The sequence below is a fragment of the Leptodactylus fuscus genome, chromosome 7 (genome assembly GCF_031893055.1).
Source record: "Leptodactylus fuscus isolate aLepFus1 chromosome 7, aLepFus1.hap2, whole genome shotgun sequence".
NCBI lineage: Eukaryota > Metazoa > Chordata > Amphibia > Anura > Leptodactylidae > Leptodactylus > Leptodactylus fuscus.
Window position 1 is genome coordinate 124,849,426 of NC_134271.1, and position 20,235 is coordinate 124,869,660.

At 44.4% G+C, this 20,235-nt stretch overlaps 1 protein-coding gene across 2 annotated transcripts in view; it reads right to left on the reverse strand.

Moving 5' to 3' along the window:
• Window positions 1–20,235, reverse strand: part of HECTD1 (HECT domain E3 ubiquitin protein ligase 1) — a 48,700-nt gene that overhangs the window by 12,323 nt on the left and 16,142 nt on the right. Inside the window, exons 3-29 of one of the 2 annotated variants that reach the window (XM_075282954.1) lie at window positions 17,062–17,296; window positions 15,456–15,683; window positions 15,090–15,371; window positions 14,737–15,007; window positions 13,536–13,612; window positions 13,363–13,461; window positions 12,469–12,583; window positions 12,062–12,236; window positions 11,097–11,235; window positions 10,828–10,998; window positions 10,239–10,461; window positions 9,888–10,151; window positions 9,324–9,400; window positions 9,109–9,243; window positions 8,498–8,644; window positions 7,477–7,571; window positions 7,024–7,129; window positions 6,149–6,283; window positions 5,439–5,578; window positions 4,801–5,124; window positions 4,526–4,692; window positions 3,596–3,772; window positions 2,326–2,982; window positions 1,159–1,377; window positions 919–1,052; window positions 679–835; window positions 53–275 (exon numbers count right to left, since the gene is read on the reverse strand). In XM_075282954.1, the coding sequence (XP_075139055.1) occupies window positions 53–275; window positions 679–835; window positions 919–1,052; window positions 1,159–1,377; window positions 2,326–2,982; window positions 3,596–3,772; window positions 4,526–4,692; window positions 4,801–5,124; window positions 5,439–5,578; window positions 6,149–6,283; window positions 7,024–7,129; window positions 7,477–7,571; window positions 8,498–8,644; window positions 9,109–9,243; window positions 9,324–9,400; window positions 9,888–10,151; window positions 10,239–10,461; window positions 10,828–10,998; window positions 11,097–11,235; window positions 12,062–12,236; window positions 12,469–12,583; window positions 13,363–13,461; window positions 13,536–13,612; window positions 14,737–15,007; window positions 15,090–15,371; window positions 15,456–15,683; window positions 17,062–17,296 (5,172 nt within the window). Of the gene's footprint in view, window positions 1–52; window positions 276–678; window positions 836–918; window positions 1,053–1,158; window positions 1,378–2,325; window positions 3,124–3,595; window positions 3,773–4,525; window positions 4,693–4,800; window positions 5,125–5,438; window positions 5,579–6,148; window positions 6,284–7,023; window positions 7,130–7,476; window positions 7,572–8,497; window positions 8,645–9,108; window positions 9,244–9,323; window positions 9,401–9,887; window positions 10,152–10,238; window positions 10,462–10,827; window positions 10,999–11,096; window positions 11,236–12,061; window positions 12,237–12,468; window positions 12,584–13,362; window positions 13,462–13,535; window positions 13,613–14,736; window positions 15,008–15,089; window positions 15,372–15,455; window positions 15,684–17,061; window positions 17,297–20,235 lie in introns of both variants that reach the window. The other variant, XM_075282953.1, reaches the window with a different exon arrangement.

The following is a 20,235-nucleotide window of genomic DNA, read 5'->3' on the forward strand; positions in this document are numbered from 1 at the left end:
CCTAATCCCATGTAGCAAACTACCCCAGCCGTCTATGCAGAGCCCTCCTTACGTGTATGTAGGTTCCCATATCCTCCTCAGTTTGTCTGATTTGATGGCTCCGTTACAGGATAGCTGCAGCAGTTTCTGCACATAGTAGAAGATGGTGGAGCGGAAATTACTGAGTGGAAGCTCGACTTCACGTCCATTTCCCAGGCCCGTCACCTTCAGAGTGAGAGCGAGCCTAGGAGCTGGAGCACATTCAACTTCTTCCAGAAGTTCTGAGTGAGGGGTACCTGCAACAAATAACCAGAAGAAAGTTTAAAGGGGTTATCCTGGCCTCTTACCATAGGTCTTCAATTAAAGATCAGAAGGGGTCCAACACTCAGGCCCCAGCTGATCAGCTATTTGAAAAGACTGCAGCCTCTTCAGTAATAACCAAGCACAATGGCAGTGTTTGGAGCCCAGTCACTTCCACTGATCTTCGATTGATGACCTATCCTGAGGACAAGTCATCAATTAAAAAGCCCCCCCAAAAACCTTTAAAGGCTAAGGCAGCTACAAAGTGCTGTGGGAAAAACCGTGGCGGAAACACATCGTGGTTCTTCCTGCAGCGCTTTAAACAAAGTTCAGAGTTTTACAGTGGATTTCACCTATTGTCATGTACAGTGTGAACCCCCTAGCAAATCCTCATATTACCTGGAGCTGGTATCTCCAAGTCTGTGGTCTGCTGAACATTTGTTCTTCCAGGACGAGGATCAAAGGCTGGTACCAGAGCAGAAAATTGTCTTTTTAGCACATAATCGTCATCCCATGTTCTACGGCGGCCACCTTTGGTCTCATATTCTTCTTCCTCCTAACCACAAGTAAGGATGTCAGTACAAATACCTAAATAATACTACTACTACTAAGCCATTAAAGCTTTAGATGAGAACTCACCATTACTTCTTCATACTCCTGTTCTTCCTGGTTGTCATCTTCATTTTCGTCATCTTCTTCATCTGGCTCGGGAAGATCCTCATCATCATCCAGCTCGGCCAGGAGTGTGCTTGCCCGACAACTGTCCAGGAAATCTGTAGGACACAAAATATGGAATAAACGTCAAACTCCTCTACCACTTATCCAATATCATTCCATTAGAATGTGCCACTTGGTTTTCCATTCTAATCCCAAACTTACCGTACAGTGAATATTCAGCCTCCTGGCCAGTGTCACTTTCACTGGATGTGGATGTCAAGCTAGTTGTTAGAGTATTGCTGAGGGACTGACCGACGGAAAGGCCGGTGGTGGCTGTGGCCACATTGCTGCTCGTAACACTAGATGTAGACATGGTAACAGTAGATGTGGTTCCTGTTGTAGTCAAATTAGGAAAACTCTGTGCGCCCATAAGTGGGGAGGCTGGGAGAAAACAGAGTGAAAGCAAAGTTAAAGATGAGAAATATTTGGTTTCCAGAACGTCCGAGTTCCTCTTCATTGCATGACCCCAGTTTGGAGGAGTATAAATGTAGTCATGCCCATTCCTTCAATGTCTATGGGGCTGACAGAGACAACAGACTCCAGTGCCATAGAAGCTTTGGGGCATATATGAAACCACTGCTACATTCAAAGCCCTTTCATCGCATGGCTGAGGCCCCCCAACACTCACTCATATATCACCCATTTTGTATATAGGTGGTACAGTCCATTGTGGGACAACCCTTCTAGAGAATCTGTCAGGCGAAATTACCCTATTATCAACTTGGCAGAGCAAACAATGGCATATACAAAAGCAGTCGGGTGTCCAGCACGTGCTCCAAGCCTCCCGGTCTCACTGGTAAATCCCACACCCTTGGCTGTGACTGACAGCACCAGGACTTAGGAGATGTCACATTGCAATGGAATAATACTGAACTAGAATTGAAAAGCGAATACATGCAATTTCAATGCAGCTTTCAGTAATAGAGCCATCAATTGAAGACAAGGGAAGGGATTGGGTGACTTTTCCCAGAGTGATCTGGAGCACTTTCCAGCTTTGGCACCATCCTTGCAGCACTTACAATGTAATCTGTATACTGCATATAAGAACTGCTTTGTTTCCTCTGAAAACTTTAAAAATGCCAAAAAATGGTAAGTGCCCATATGTCTGTAGGTGCCCAACCAAGAACCACGAGTTGTTTTGTCGGCATATTTCACCTGACAGCCTTTCAAACTCATTTATGACATTCACATGAGACGACAAACCATCACGCAACTCTCGGAGGAAGCACACCTCAGAGAAGTCCATTCATAACATACTGCCATTGCACATGTGTCATAGTACTAGGAATATTTCATAGCGCACATGTAATATCCCATAGCAATACTCACTGGCAGAGCTCACTGCGTTTCTTCCCAGAGTGTTGGTGTTGTTATCACTGCTGCTTCGACTAAGGTTCATGTTATTGGTGGCATTTGTCCTCGCAATGTTTGCAACTCTCCTTACAAAAGATTCCAGGCTGGATGTCTCACGTGAAGACAGGTTGGGAACACTGGCACTGGAACTCATTGGCGCTCCAGCAGCAAGCAGAGAGCTGACGGACAGCCTGTTGCTAGCAGAGGACCCCAGGGGTCTGGGAACAACGGCCTCCTTGTTGCTTAGCTCTGACACCGAGCTGACATCAGGTGAGCTAATGCTCACCATGCCCATGGATATAGCGGGTGCTTCGCCAGTCTTTCTCTCTCCTTCACCCACCTGCTCTCCTCCTGGTGGGCAAGTTGAAGAGCCAGGGGCTGCTGGGTTAGAAGACAGCACAAGGGTTGGATCATGATGTAAATCAGAGCCTGGTTCCTCTGCCCTTCTCTCTGTCTTGGCACAGGTCACACTGGCATCACTGCTACTTGCCACACTGCAGACAGAGCTGCTGCTCCCTTTGCGACTGCAGGAACCAGTCACACCTCCAGCAACTGTGTAAGTTGAAGAGGAATGGGGAGGCGCTTTGTCGGGACAGTTGTTTTTCACCAAGCTGCTCCAGGAGGGTGGCGTGCCTGCAACAGTGGATGAAACAGGTTTGGATGACGCTGCAGATTCTGGGTCATAACCTGGGGCCAGCTTCAGGTCAAATTTTCCTTCCGCGCCCATGCGGTAAGAATTAGAGCCACCGGCATCCCATATGACATCAATCCAGCCTGGAAAGGGATAGTAGCGTGTAAGACGGAAGAGCAGATAGCAAAAAAGATTTGATTGGAATCAGGCAGAGATAAAGCCATAGCAAGCTTCTCACATAAAAAAAGCCCGAATTCAACACATAACTACTAGTCAGCGCATGCAAAAAAAAAAAAAAAAGCAGCATATATTGAATTTTCAGACTGGGGGTCACACTGCAGATCAACCAAAGCTCTAATTTCAAATAGGAATATGAATTTATTGAAGACATGTAGCAAATATCGTATTATAAATGAAGCAGCAAAAGTATCAAGAAATGAAGCCTGAGCAGGGAAGATGACATATACTGAATGTTAGGCCAGTTCATATGAGAAATACAAGTAGTACTCAAAGTAATAAGAGCCAGTAGTGCAGCACTCGTGCTTCTATCCAGCGTAAACACACAGCACTTGGTGGCGTGTGGCCCCTACACAAGCAGGAGTAATATATACGTACCATTGTGCAAATCTCCTGTAACAGTGCCCTCTCCCTGAGCGCTGCCATCCTGGTCTCTCCATTTCCAATCAATGCCACGAATGACTCTTGCTCCGGGCACCATATATTTCAGAACCTGGGAGCGGACCAGACGTCTCTGGCGCCTCAAGTTAGCTTCTGCTTCTTTGGCTGCTTTACCTAAATAAGGTGGGGGGAGGGGGGAGAGGGATTAAAAAAAAAACAAAAAAAAAAAAAAAAAAAAAAAAACGGTTACCAAAACCAACTTGAGAGATGAAAATGTGAAATAAAAGTGCATCTAGTATCAATTACTACAGTTATCAAGCCTTATGTGCCTTGGAAGACAATTCAGCATGTGCACTGCCAACTGCAAGGATATTCCCATGGGGTAAATAAGTGGTAAAATGTACAAAGTGAGGGGGGTTTTGACTGCGGCCACAAGAAAAATGGCTGCTTACACAGTAAGTGGCCATTTTCTTGTGGCCTGTGGCCATGCGCAGTCTGCTCTGCCCGAGGCCTAGTTTGAACCCAGCTCCGGAAGAAGACGCATAGAGAGGCCGTTCCTGATGAAAATGGAGACGGCGCTGGATAGTTCTCTTGTAGCATTGGGGACGCCCCCACTGCTGTATGAGTGCTGCGAGAGAACTCATTAGCATACACAAGAAAACCGTGATTTCTACCGAACGGCGACACGGAGAAGACATCTAAAGGTAGGAGAAGAATAGCCTTTCTTAAGGCTATTTCTTAAGTGAACGAGAAAAAAAATGTGATTTTAATGATAGAATCCCTTTAAATATCAGTCAATCCCACCAAAATTGTAGGGGTTTGGCCGCCATTCATCATGGGTATGTTCAGCTTAAGTGTGTCATCAAAAGCATTTAGATAAAAACATAACAGGCAATTTACATTAACCATAATGATTTGCTGACATACCTAACTGGTCTTCACATACTCCTGAAACAGAGCCATACAATTCAAAGCCAGACAGGGATAGGTAATGGGTCTGTCCGCTAGCATTCTTCCCAGTCTGCTTGATTCGGATATGCCTCCATCCCTGCTTCTCCTCTCTTGGTGGATCCAATGGCCATGTGGCAGTAGAGCTTAGAGGAAGTAAACAATGTACAATTTAGGTGCGTAAAACAAGACAAGAGCGCATGGAACAGATACTATATCACTATAGCAGATGAAAACAAGCATAGGACTAATACCCTGGCTCATTCAGGCTGCAGTCATCTACATGGGTGTATAACGTTGTCCAGTTCTGGCCATCCTTAGACACTTGGAAGACCCAGTTCCGAAGTGCAGAACGTCCATAACCACGAGCGTGGCGCAGGGTGTAGGCAGATGGTACGATCCAAAGCCCAAGATCAATGGCAAACCATGCACTCTTGTCATCATTGGTATGGCAGTTTAGGGCAGAACTATCACGACTCAAGATGTCTTCGAGACGTCCATATGGCAGATTGCGGCCTTCGGAGGAGGTTACTACCACCAAGCCGTATGCAGCTGGATTCACCCATTCGTATGCGGTCCTAAAATAGTACAAAATATAACAGAGTCAAATGACAAACATTCTTAAACACGTATTCTATTTATATAAAAACTTCATGCGGTTTCCAGGTGAACGATATTGATGACCTATTCATTGTTTAAATTGGTCCATACTCCGGAGTGCTGTATACTATGAATGGGACAAAGCTTCAATACAAGTGCCCAGAGTCAGACTCCCAATATCATGAACACTGAAAAAATCCTTCAAACACAGATCTACTTGAGATCCGAACAGTTTACATGAAAGCTACTAAGCAATACATAACATGAGCATTCAAGAAAAGAAAGGACTCACTTTGCATTTGTTCCAATCCAATACATGATCCCATTGTCATCAAAGTCATGCTGGTGTCGGAATATACAGCTCTGCCCTTCGCGTAGCTTGCGCACAAATACAAAGGATGACCGATCAAAGTCATACCATTGTTTAGCTACCTGTAAAGGTCACAAAACAACCCATTAGGGAAGGCATTTATTACAGGACTGTGCGGCTGTACACAATTATTTGTAGCCTTAGCAAAGAGGAAAAAAAAAAAAAAAAAACATGGCTGACAGCTTCTTCCTATAAACTGACGGAAGGCTGAGAAAGTCCAGAGGACTCCTCACATCCACAATGCTCGGAGCTCTGAGATGTTGAGTAGAGATGAGCGAGTACAGCACGCTCGCATAGAAATGAATGGACGTAGCCGGCACGCGGGGGTTTAAGCGCGCCGGCTACGTCCAAGCGGAAGTACCAGGTGCATCCATTCATTTCTATGGAGCGTGCTGTTTGGATCGGCTGATCCGAACAGTACTCGCTCATCTCTAATGTTGAGATCTTGACAGCTTACAGATACTCATGCTTCCCCTCATGCCGCACTATTAATCCGGAGCATTGCCTCTTACACATTTAGAACCCATTTTTTTAACCCTTCAAACACAGCTTGCAGATACTCTCATGAAAAGAGCGTCACATGATAGTGGCTGCCTAAGTGTGCAAGTTTTATTCATCAATAGTTAACTAACCATTTTAAGTAAGTATTGCTCTAGGGACTCCACAGTTGCCAGCGGCTCCATCTTCAGCATACGACCAGTGCGGTCAATGAGAGAAGTCTCTCCAGGGGCACGTTCCAGTCTAAACCGAAGCCTCCGAGTTAAGATCTGCACATTAAAAAACAAAAGAAAAGGAAAAGAATTTTATCAAATCCCATCTTAAAGGGCAATGTATATCTTAAAGTGCACCTATAGTTATAAACGACCTCTGATAATGTGAATATAAGAAACGTTGTAATAAGTACTAAGGAGATGTTTCCTTCACCACTTATTAAGCTATTCTCCTGCTCCTTATATTCAATCCAACTATTTATATACATAGGATTGGTCTCCATATTCTGCCTTAGACAAAGAGCTCTATGGAGAAGGGATGGGTGGAGTAGTAGGTTGCTGCGGGCTAGTTAGTTGATTTATAGGCTTGTTCTGTGCACTAGTAGCCTCTCATCTACAAACCTAGCAATTTTAAAAGAGCACATAGTAGCAGAGGCAATTGTTTGAGTATCTTTTCTGGCAGACTATTCGTTCCCCTCCCCTCTTTATAGACTAATATATAGAAAGTAACACTGTCTGAAAAGTGGAGAGAAAACATATTTCTTTACTAAGATTCATTAAGGATAAGCAGCACATGTGTGAAGTGTCAGACACCGGCTTTGATAACATATACTGAAACTTGAGTTATTTATGAAGTTATTTAGGAAGGGAACTGGTCAAACTTAACTCTTCAGGGGAATGATACAGACCCCACAAATCTATGGACTACAGCAAGCCCACCATGATGAAACGGCTAGCTGGGCATGGGCATCACTAGTATGGTCATGGTTGGGTATTCTACATTTATTATTGCATACCTGTAGGTTGTAATTGGATCCTGGTGTATCATACAGATGTAGCGGCAGCCGTTCTATAGATTCAAGCACGGCGATCAATTTTCTGACTAGTGCAATTGCTGGTCGACTAAAGAAACAAAGAATATTATATATAAAATGAGAACAATAACAACCATAAAGCATCTTTTAGAACACTGTGAATAAGATTATTATAACCGAAAATGGTCGCATCACAGAATTATTTTAGCTCAGAAGACAAATGATTCAGAATTGCTGCAGGTTTATTTTCCCTACTAAATGTATGTAAACAAGCAGTAGGCCGCCTATGGAAGTGGGTATGTATGCAGCATCACATACACCAAGTCTGTGTGCTGGAGAGCTGCGTACACAAACCGGTACGATATGTTTAGTTAAGACTAAGTCAGCAAAGTGCTTTCATTTTGCTTTAGGGCCATCTAAATTTTGCATTCTTACCTTTCATCGTCCTCATTTTCACTAAATGCAGTTTTAAAGACATTCAATCTTTCCACCAGCTGTCCACAGTCCTGCTTCAGATCGAAATCTTCACTCTAGACGACAAAAGAGTTGCTTTAAGTAATAACAAACACCGAGAATCCAGAGTTTGTCTTCCTGTTCCCACTCTCTGCCAAGTGCTTGTTGGACAGCTGTCTTAGGAGTCATGAACCTTTTCTGTGCATAGGAAGGTCAATAATTCCACTACAGCCAAGTGGACTGTCTGCGTACAGAAGTAAACAGTTACATCAATGACTCTTTCAACGGATTCCTACTAATGAGGGATATTATTAATGCAGTAGGCTGCACAATAAACACCCAAGCAATAGTCAGGCTGATAAAGAATGTGGATTGAATCTGACCTTCAATGGATTTCCCCATCTCAGGGTTTCACCTTATATCCGATCTCCTCTCCCTGCACTTCCTGGCTTCAGTGACTAGTTGGTGGGTGAGTTTAGCCTGTTTGATGTATAGCTCGGGCCGGCAACATGCTCCATAACTAACAGTGAGCTTGTTCTAAACTGCAGAGTTATCTCAGTATTTCCATATAGAGATAACAGGATGTTATCAAGGCTCAGTAGCTAAGTGCCAAGACTCCATTAGCCACTAATCCACCAATATAAGTGGTCGGGAACAAGGACAGAGGCCACCAGCCAGACCACTGCTAATAGACAGCAGAGGTGGTTGGGAAACCTACACAGAAACATATAAAAACTGAGGAGATACATTCAGCAATTTCTGACAATCGGAGCAATTAGCTTAAGCTATGACATATGATCCTGGAGATGGGAGCTCTGTTTATAAATCAGCATTAAAATCTGAAATCTGCCTCCTCAACAGAAGTCTGACGCTGACCCACAAATTTGCACCGCAGATTTGCTATGCATGTACTTCTGGGAGAGCAACAGGTCTATTGACAGAGTTTCCACCCAAAACAAGTAGAATATTATATACATTGTGAGAATAATCCTACAACACGTACATTGTTGAGCACAGTGAGCAGAGCCTGCACCAGACCGCTGCTGCACATTTCATAAGGAGAAATGGTCGTTTCATCCTTCAGCAGCACTATTAAGTTTTCCAGGGCAGTCTTCATTAGATCTCTCCATGTATTCTCGCCTTCAATACACTGAAAGAGACACATGGGAAACAAACCTCATTATCAAAAACTGGCACGTAACAGCACGAAGACTTATACTAATGATTGTTCAAGGGATTTAGCTTCACACAATAGGGAAGAAAAGAAAGGGTTAAATCTGCAGCATAACCTCATGTGAATGCAAATTCAGATCTGTACTAATAATGGACAAGGTTCTGAGTGACAGACTAAAGTCTTATGCGCTGAATAATAGTGCAGGCGGAGGGGGTTGGGGGACGGGACATTTCATAGCGAAATATACTCTGATGACATCCAAGTGATTTCAGTCCCTCATTAATTTTAATGAGTAGGGGGTTCCATTTTGTTCTGATGTCAAAGCAGGATAGGACTTGCCCTTTCATCATCAGAACAGCGCACCGGACAGCATACTCAGTTATGTGCATGTGACCAGCCACTAAAAGTTATATGATAGATGAGAGTAGGTTAGTACTGACCTGTCTGTTTGTGTGAAGCTCCCATGAAGACTCCAGTTGTGTGGCAATATTGCGTAGGGTGACCACCACACCACGTGGCATGCTTTCTACTGCTTTAAAGTGATCATCATACAAGTCCCTCGCCATTGTCCGTACCTGTTATGAGAGTCAGAAGCGGTCAATATTTGGTAGTGGACTGCGACATCACACACAGGCAGATATAAAGGCTTCCATACCTTCTGCTTAGTTTTCTCTAACTTGGACTTCAGCTTTCTGCCTCTCTTTCCTGTCCAGCCGGTGACAAACTCTGAACCTGAAACGCAATGGGTTGGTTAAGTTCTGACGAACAGGGACAGAAAAATGTATTTTAATACCTAGGAAGCTATCAGAGTTTGGCCATTATTCATAGGGTATAGGCTAAAAATCCTCATCTATTTAGTGATACAGACACAGAGTAGTATACAGTCAGAATAGCCTACAGCTTGTTTATTTTATATACATTGTATACAACCCGATAGGTTGGGGGGAGATTTTTGGATGTGGCTTCTAATGTGCAACCAAAGATTGCTCTATCACCCTTTCACTCTTTAAGTGAAGGAGTCGCAAAAAGACTGATTGATCTCTTAACTCAGAATCAAACTAATCTCAAAGTCGCAAGGCAACCCCATTCCCTTACATTAATCCAGGTATCGAAGTGATCTTGGGTTGTGAAACAAGGGATGCGCCCATAAGTTGCCATGTAGGCCCACCCATATTGAATGTGCATGCACTTACAGCACTGAAACACACATTGCACTTACCCAATGAGGTTTCCGCAGTGAAAGAGTGCTTGGTTCCCCTGTTTGACTCAAACACAAAGCCTGGAAGGTCTTCCTTCAGTATGGTGGCCTGCTGTCCATCAGAGTTGTGGATGGCAATTTCTCCATCTTTCAAGCAAGTGAGGGACCAGTTACCCACAGTCAGCTTACCTGGTCCAGGGACAGACAATATAGGTTGGCTGGAAGTGGAGGGCTTCACTTGGCCACGAGCTCTCTGTAGTTTCTCCAAAAACTCACTTCGGCTTTCTGTGTATAGAGAGGATAGAAGAATTTCTGTTAGGAGTTATTAGCTCAAAACACTGAAGAAATAAAGGAGGGAAATTCTACACTTACCTGAGCTGTCAGAGCCTCCTTCAGGACTTCCACTTGAATACATGGTTGCAAGTTTTCCATCTAAGATAAAGCGAAACCAGCCATTGCTGCCATTGGACAGTTCTAATGCTGCGGCGTCACTCCAGATGTACAAGCAATCCCGTCCTCTAATAACAGACCAGTCCCTCCAGTGATACGGCCTGCCCTGCTGTAGTTCTTTGGCATCTTCCTGGGGTTCATCCTCCTAGAAGATGACAATGGCAAAATGAAAGTTGAAAATAATGTTTTACATTGCAAAAAAAACTAATAATCTTAAAAGGGATTGCCCCATCGTAACAAGACTGCCCGGGGTCGCACAGTTGCAAACGTCCTATTCCACTCTATGGGATTGATGTAAATATCCAAGTATGGTGCTCAGCCATCTTCAGTCTCATGAATTCGAATGCAGCAGCAATGTGTATATGCAACCATCTCTAGCTAAAGCTTGGAAACTTACTTGTTTTGTCTTCACGTACCAAGAAGAACATATTGTACGAAACTGTCTAAATGTCGTCTTCTTTAATAGGAAACTAATATAATGGATTAAATTCCTAGTACCCATGCAACTCACCTTTTCAGGTTTGGGATCTTCCTCATTCTCGTCGTCAGAGGTAGGTCCAGCTAATGTTGACACTTTACTTATGACACCTAATCTTGCTAGCTGGTCAAGAAAAAGATCGTCCCCTTTATCTACTAGGTCTCGGATGATCTGCAGTGCTAGAAGGTGACCATCATCATCATCCTGAACACACAGAAAAAAAAATAAATTATGAAACAGAAGGGTTACAATATGGCTCAGTAAAACTACCGAATCCTGCCAAAATGATATTAAGAACTCACCTCCTGATCCAAAACCGTAGCAGTGATTTCCACAAGGACGGTGGGTAGATTGTGCCCCGCGTCAGAGTCACAAACTTCCTTCAGAAGTGCTTCGGAGCAGAAATGGATCATCTTTCGGATAAGAGCAAGGCTGGCTTTCCTGTAAAAAGAAAGGTATCTGATCCTAAAAATACTATTCACTTATTGGGGGGAAAAAAAGGTATTCTCAAATTAAAGTGGCTTTTCAGGTTTTAGATATTGATGACTGATCCTTAGGATATAATGGGTTACCAATATCAGATTAGTTGGGGTCCGACACCCAATAGCTCACAGTAGGAGTCGCAGTCGCTGTGTAAAAGAAAAAAAATCTGAAGCAGACAACCACATAAACTGTATAGTAGTCAGGCCAGGTTACTACAGCTCAATATCAGCTGATGGGTGAGGGTACCAGGTGTTGGACCCTCACTTATCTGGCATTGATGATGTATCCAAAAGGATCTTTCATCCATCTCTAAAGTTCAGCCTTAGCCTTTAAGGGGTGTTTCAGCCCTAAATGGAGTTTTCATCCAGATGACCTGTCCATGTGTGATCTGTGGTTGTCCGACAGCTGTGCCCCACAGATCAGCTGGCGTCAATCTTGTGGGGTTTATGACTTACGTTTGTTTCCATATGAAAAGGTTCATTGTTATATCTGATAAGAAGGAAAAACTTCCTCAATTCTAGACCTTTTTTCAATAAATATCAGGGTTGACCTACGACCTTTTTAATTTTGGCCCTCGGTATATTTGAGTTTGACGCCCCTATGAGCCTGTAACCAAGTGCTCCGCTCGCCAAGTCATTCAGAATTAGATGGCACAAAACTCAATTAGAGTCCCCACTGATCACTAGAATGAAGGGGTGGGAAGTCTAAGTGCGGAGATCCCCAAGGATCACTAAAACGATGGGGGAAGAAAACTTCTGACATGTCACTAGGACACAAACCCTACCTGATAGATGGAAGCATAGTCTGCTGGAAAGTTTGAGCAAAAACAGGCAGCAGCCTCTTCAAGTAAATAGGAGCCATTTCTGGGTCCCCCTTTGGCTCATTACACTCGTCATCCTCCCGATTAGAGTCTTTCTTCTTCTTTTCATCTCCCTTATTAACAGGACACATCCAGTCCCCTAAACATAAAGAACAGCTTGTGAGAAGACATTAAGAAACTTGAGCTCAGATGTAGCCGATTTCTCAGTACAGAATCTCTGCCAATATCAGCAGATTCTGCCCAAAATATGCAAATGGATTTCACGTTTTGCACTGTAGCAAGTCTTGAAATTCCCCATTTGCAAGTATTGTACTTTGTTGTTGTACTTGCTGCAGTATATGTTAGCCATGAAAAATAAAGGAATTCCAAACCTGGAGACTGTAAGATGGCAACCACCTCGCTATGCCCACGCTCCCGTGCTTTGTCCAGTGGAGTCTTTCCATCCTCATCACGCAAGTCGGGATTGGCTCCATGGCGTAACAAGGTCTAAAGAGCAAAGATTAAATACCATTAATACCAAAATGGCGGGGTGCAATACATAGCAGCCCTGTCCATCAGCTTTTAGAAGGGGCTACAGTTATTGGGCAACCTCTTCATTGCTCACCAGTCACAGCGCTGTACATTTTGTATCATACATGTAGCTTTGTTTCATTTAATCAATGGCAGTGTTATGTGAGATACCAGGTAGAGGCGCTATGGAGTGTATGGTAGTAAAGAGGTCACAGCACTCACATAAGCACTGCACAAAAGATAACGTAATGCAGCAGAAAACATAACCCCTAGAATGTGTTTTCTGTTGCATTTGCAAAAATGATTACCCCCCCATGTAAGCCTATGTGGCAAACGTAAAATTTTTGCTAATACAATTAACACGTAACGTGGGGATGAGATTAAATAATAACTCAAGCACTTTGCAGAATGTGCAAAACGCAGTGTTTTTCCCATTGCATTTCTGCGTTTATGCAGTGCATGGCCTCAAATCTTAAGTAATCATAAAGCAAAAAGTTTCTTGAGATATCTGACAAGGATACACAACATTTCACTTCTTTGCCAGTGATCTCTCCCCTCAATACTACAACAATGGCAACGTGAGATCACAATGTCAGGAGAGAGGTCACTTGTATTATGTGGCTTTAATCTGCCCATTGAAAACTCTGACCACACTGGAAAGCTTTCCTAAAGCCGTGCCAATCCAATGACCCAATTCCCTGTGATGGGTGCAGTCCAGAGCTGAATAGACAGGTTTCACTTTCACAACGTCCTACCTTTGCCACCTGAGGTCGCCCAAAGCAAGCGGCATAATGTAAAGATGATGACCTCTGACCTCTGTTGACATCAGCACCTCGCTCGCATAAGAATTCCACCTAAAAGAAACCCCATATTGTGATAAGCAGATAAACACCTCGCAGTTATGTCATTTACCAGAGTATAAACTTACCATCTCCTGAGTGCCAAACGCGGAGGCCCAATTCAATAGGGTCTGACCCACATCATCCATGAAATTCACTTCAAACGCTGAAGAAAAGCAAAAACACATAAGATGTTGTGTACAATATATTACGCTACCAATTTAAAGGGGTTATCCCATCTCAAGGATCCTATCTATACTGCTAGATTATGTAGATTTAAGACTTTTCCTAAATACATTGCTTCAGCAAAACTGCTTTGTTTGGCCGCTGAGATTATTCACTTCATTGTTTACACTGCGTTTCCATAACCACAGACCTGAGGATGGTCTTATCTCTCCACCCAGGACAAGTGACGTATCTCCCTGCTCTCAGGAGGGAGGGGGGAGCTGAGTGCTTGGGACTCGGGAGCATCTTGTATTTCTGAGCTGTTTATCCCCCAGGACAAGTGACGTAGCTCCCTGCTCTCAGGAGGGAAGTGGAGCTCAGTGCTCGGAGCAGCTTGTATTTCTGAGCTGTTTATCTCCCTCTTCCAGTTATCAGGTCGCCTAATTGAATTTTGCTGATAAGTGCTGAGACAGGGAGTCTGTTACCTCTGTATGTAACACAGACCTAAAACTAAGTTTATTACAAGCTGACGCTTGGTCCTGTAGCATGTAAATTTCGGATTCTCATCACCTATCAAATTCAGCTCTGCTACATCAGCTTCATATTGTGCATCTTCCAGTGATACTGAGCTAATTTTTTTACAACCATCCCTCATTACTGACTGCAAACAAACTGCTATGAAGAGAGATAGCAGAGCAAGTGAAACCTCACCCACCAATTCACTGAGAAAACCAGGAAGTGAACAGAGCTTACAGCCTGCAAATTGGTGAGCCGGCGAGTTGGGAAAACCCCTTTAATTTTGTCTCATTAAAAGCACATGTATGCTCAACCAAATCGTGTGTGCATGTGTATGATTGGGTACTGGAAAGAAGTTTCGGCCAACATGAGGCCAGGGCTATTAGCTGATATGAATCTCATACACATATATAAAGCAGAATAGAGGTAAGTGGAGGTGCAATGACTAACTGCAGCCACTACCTCTGTTATGGGGGTACATGGGCTACTGAAAAAGCAGACTGCCTCAATAAAGTACACCTGATACTGGAAAAAGCATTGGAGCTGCAAATTTAATAGTGTAATAACAATTAAATTTTCATTGAAATTTCCAGCACAGTGTTGGCTTACCGCCTGTGTCGATGGCATCTATAAGTGCGTCTGTATCCTTGCTACGAATGCAGTCAATGAGTTGACGATGGGAGCGTTCTCCAGAGCTGTCCAGTCGTCTCAAACCCGGGATACGGCCAGTGGAGCCAGCACTAGATTTCGGCAGAGCCTTGCGGCCTTCAAACAGCAGCACCAGGAGCAAGTCTACAAGTCGCATGGTGTCAAGCACACATCTCTCATCACCCAGTAAAGCACTCTCCATAGAATCTAACAACTCCGCACGGAGCAAGTCCTACCAAGAGAATGAATGTGCTCAGAATACATACAATACATGGTAGATACACTTAGTAGAAGGCCTCATCATTATAACATACATGTGTAACAACAGGAGATCCGCGGCACAGCGTTGACAGCAGACTGACTATTGTGGAGACCTGGTTGCTGATTTTAGAGTCTCCTGAAGTTGAAGGGCCACCACTAGTCCCACGTCCAGGTTTGCAAGCAGAGGACGGTCCTGAAACAGTCCCTCCGGCGGCTGCCATGCGAGACAACAATTCTTCAGTGAGTCCATGCTGTGCCAACGGTGCTGGATCAACACCTCGGCGTGTAAACCGATCTGCCAGGGAAGCAAAACAGCGCAGTGCGCCATCCGACACCTAGGGAATTATGTAAAATGTTGTTATATGAATGGATTTCTAAAATATTACAATTTGCTTTCAACTATTCCATTCAAACCTCACCTGATGATCCTCATGCTTCAGAAGGCTGGAGAGAGACTCGACACAGGTCTCCAACGATGCGTCTTGTGGCTCCATCTTACCACACAACCGAGACACCACCGCCATAGCAGAATGCAGGGTATCCTTGTGAACTAGATGGCCACTGTCCCTGATGAAAGTTAGGACACAATTCAAGCCCCCTGCTTCAAACACGGCTCCTGACTCACGGGTACAGATCAGCTCCAACACCTATAGAGGAAAACGTGAAGCAATGGTTCAAGCAAATTATTTCCTTTAGAAGGGGCTAGCCAAAAGAAAATATTAAAAAAAAAAAAAAAAAAAAAAAGTAAACTAACGTTCGCCATATATAGCTCTAAAGCTGGCCTACACTTGCAGTAGCTATCTAGGAACACTCTGTTTGGGTCATGGTTTTCCCTTCTAACGCTCTGTGCACATGCAGGCTTGGTTTTGCCAAGAGTGCATGTGTTCTCAATAAGCAAGGGTAATAAAGAAATAAGATGAAGATGTACGTACCAAACATTACAGTTAGGGCTAGTTCGCACAGGGCTCTGCATGAACACATTGCATCGCGGCTTTCCACTCTGGATTAGGCCCAAATGAATTGGCCTAGTCCGGAGGGTCGTGTCGCGAGGCGGTTTTCCAGGCAGAATTTTTTTTTTTTTTTTTAAATGAGTACACCCATATACCTTTAGTAGAGTTTGGAGTGATTTCTGGGTGTCCCTGGTTGCTGCTGGCATCCTCTGAATTTATTTACACTCATCCCTCCCTTATCTCTCACTCCGTTCCACTCTCCCTCCCCATCTCCCTATGTAAGCTATCCCACCTACTACTAGCCCCTCCCACCCTCCCGCAGTCTCCCTAGCTAAGCTAACCTGCCCATTACTAGCCCCTCCCACCCTCCAGCAGTCTCCCTAGCTAAGCTAACCTGCCCATTACTAGCCCCTCCCACCCTCCAGCAGTCTCCCTAGCTAAGCTAACCTGCCCATTACTAGCCCCTCCCACCGTGTCCCTAGCTAATCTATCTCGCCCACTACTAGCTCCTCTCCCATCCCCCTAACTAAGCTATTCTGTCCACTACTAGTAGAGAGGAGGGGAGGAGTCGTTCCCAGACATAGGAAGGCTTGTTAAAGTATTGATGGGGATGGGGTAAGGTTGGGAGTAATGGTGACGTTCCGTTTTGGAAGCAGTGAAACAAAACGTCACCGGATTATCATAAAGTGTCTCTGGGGCTGTCACATGACCGCTCCAGGTATATGGGTAATTAGATATTTTTTTTATTATTTTTATTGAAGTAATTGGAAGTTAGGAGGGGGAAGGGGTTTAGTATAGGGGTTCATTCTTAGTTTATCCTGCACAACCCCTTTAAGTAAACCATGTCAATCTCTGGGGGCTCTACGTAAGTTGGCGCTACATATGATGGGAAATAATTAGTTAGGCTACGTTCACACCAGTCCTCGATCTCCGTTCAGAATTCTGTCCCACATTCCGCTTAAAAAATGCAGAGAGAAAAGTCCTGCAAGCAAGTTTTTTAAACAGATTGGGTTTTTGTTTATAAGGTCCCCAAGCGGAAAACTAATATAACATAGTAAACAGCAGTGTCTCTCACCTTCACACATTGCTCGGCTAAATCCCGACTTGTACGATTGTTCAGCTCCACCACCACCAGTCGATTGCAAAGTGCTTTTATGGCTCCTTCAACCCCCACAATGCGCCTGGTACATTCGGCAGATACATCTAGGTAATATGTTATGGCGCGGGCGGTGACCTCAAGCACATTGTCAGGGGCGCTCTCATCCAGAAAGATCTTACATAAAGCTGGCAAGAAAGTACGAGGAGGGCACCTAGACATAGAGGAAGCATGACAATAAGCACGGGTGAAGTGAAAGTGAGAAAGCACAGTTACCATTAGCAACCAATTATCACCATTCTTTCATAAGACCTTTTTGTTGTAGCATGGTAATATTAGATCCTCCATAGCCTGGTACGCTTTCATTCAATACTAAAGTAAGTTACATAAGACAGTCAAAAAATTACACAAATGAAACTCATAGAAAACCAATGCTGATCCAGCTGAGGACCATGGCAGCTTTTTCTGCCAAAACTTCAATCACGGAAAGGGGTTGTTTACATAATCTATTCCGAAAGAGTGAGGCTCATTGGCTGGCGAGATGCTGATCGTCGCCAGTCCTGGGCCTCAACTCAAAACGTGAAATCCAAAGCAGAACTCACACTGATAATACCAACTTTGTGTTGTCGGTACATGTTCCACACCTAGAAGTGGTGAAGGACCTGCAATGACATTATGATCAATGGTCCTGCACCCAGAGTACTGCTATAATGGGGTGTGTAAACATCAGAAGTACTGCAGAAGCAATACAATTCTGCGGTCAGTGGGTGACGGCTAGAAAGGGGGACAATGCTGCCGTCAGTGGGAGAGAGATAGAAATGGGGATAATCCTGCAGTCAGTGAGAGAGGAATAGGAGGACAATGCTCTGGTCACTGGTAGAGGGATGGGAAGGGGGACAATGCTGTAGAGGGATAGGAGGACAATGCTGCAGTTGGTGGTAGGGGGATGGGAAGGGGGACAATGCTGTAGAGGGATAGGAGGACAATGCTGCAGTCAATGAGAGAGGAATAGGAGGACAATACACTGGTCGCTGGTAGAGGGATGGGAAGGGGAACAATGCTGTAGAGGGATAGGAGGACAATGCTGCAGTCAATGAGAGAGGAATAGGAGGACAATGCTCTGGTCACTGGTAGAGGGATGGGAAGGGGGACAATGCTGTAGAGGGATAGGAGGACAATGCTGCAGTCAATGAGAGAGGAATAGGAGGACAATGCTCTGGTCGCTGGTAGAGGGATGGGAAGGGGGACAATGCTGTAGAGGGATAGGAGGACAATGCTGCAGTCAATGAGAGAGGGATAGGAGGACAATGCTCTGGTCACTGGTAGGGGGATGGGAAGGGGGACAATGCTGTAGAGGGATAGGGGGACAATGCTGCGGTCAATGGGAGAGGGATAGAAAGAGGGACAATGTAGCCACTAGCGGAAAAAGGCTTAAACAATGGACAACGCTGTTGCACTGTATTATCTGCGATTTCATTTTGATCTGCCATGTGGTATGGGGCACTATTAAGGAAGTATTCGGTGCTACTGGAACCCGGCTAGTGATCCCCGAGTAGAGTTTGAGAAGCCCTGCTCTACATCAGCCACAATCTTTATGAATGGTACAATGCCAATCTGTAAATCCCTTGTTTTCCCCTCTGGTTATGCCCTGCAATGAATCATCTGCATGTGACATTTCTGGGCTTAGCAGGAGCATGACTGTGAAACAGTGTAAGAAAAGGTAATAAACCCGATGCGGAAAAATGTGTCACAATGATAAGAGCGGCAAGCTGATAAAATCTACAAGTCATACTGTGACTGGGAACAGGAAGTACAAAGCTTATGCAATACAGTCATATTACTACATAATATGCAGATTCCTTATTCCTCATCACATGGGCTTATAAATAGGGTCAGAAAGAAAAGTCCTGAATGCCTATTTGGGCTTTGTTGACATCTGCATTACCACTTCTACTGCAGAGTCTACAAAAATTGCAGCCAAGAGAGTCCAGCATGCTATGCTATACTGTCCGGTAACATGCCGGGCTGTCCAAACGCCTCGCACGCATCTCAGCGAGCTCATGTCTTTCTACGCATTCCACTTCGTAGTAATCCAGACTTCATTCCTAAAAGATAATCCTCGTTTTTCCATCAGCAGCTTATACAAGCAAAGCCTTGCAGTAAATACAGCTACATTCTGGATCCCCTTTCATACAGATGAATTATGCATCTACTTAATGGGTTAGTCCTAGATAACAAAGTAGAGGCATATTGATAGGATATGCCATGGGCTTATGGTTGGTGGGGATTCGTCCCACTGGTCCTGAAAACGAAGGGGATGGCGCACCGGACTAGTTTCTAAAAATGGCGGCCTATGCTAGATATAGGGCACGGTCGCACTGAGCTTGTAGCCTGATCTGCAGACAGCATGTTATAGTGAGCGCTGTATACACAGCATTTGTTAAGGCAGGGACGGTAATAAAACCTTCACTGCCTTCTCTCTGGGAGCTCTGGGTGAAGTTACAGCCGGCTCCCAGTATCGGCAGCTGCACGATCTCATGCAGGTGCTGTGTTCTGACAGGGCGTACTAGTACATCCTGTCAGAACACGGCAACCACCTTACAGACATTTATAGTCTATGGGCGGTCTGGAAGTGGTTAAATAGGAGAGGAGCTGCTTCTGGCCCTGTCCATAGCTGTAGCTTCTGGAGTCCAGAGGCAGCCAGATCAGCCAATTGGTGCGGGGTCTGGGTATGGGCCCATCAGATACTGACGGTCTAACTAGTGAATAGGTCACCAGTATAAAAAAACAAACAAACATTGTTAGGGATCCCTTCCAAGGCTTATTCATAGAACAGGACATTAATATTACACTGGTAAATCAGCTGCAGAACTTTGGTGACCACTGCAGCCCCTTCATGGTATACAATAAGAGAGGAGCCTGCCCATTCTCAAAACCCCGGAAGTGGCCGTTCAGGGTACTGCACTTGTGTCCAGTTCGCTTATAGGAATAGGGACTTTCAGTTGTTTTGGAAAATAATACAGGAAGCCATGTAAATTGTGTATCTCTGAGACTGAACAGACAATACAGTCTCTTATGGTGCAGCAAATCATTAACAATGGTGGGGAGGAATCCCAGAACTAGCAGAGAATCTCTGGATAAAGTTGTCACAAG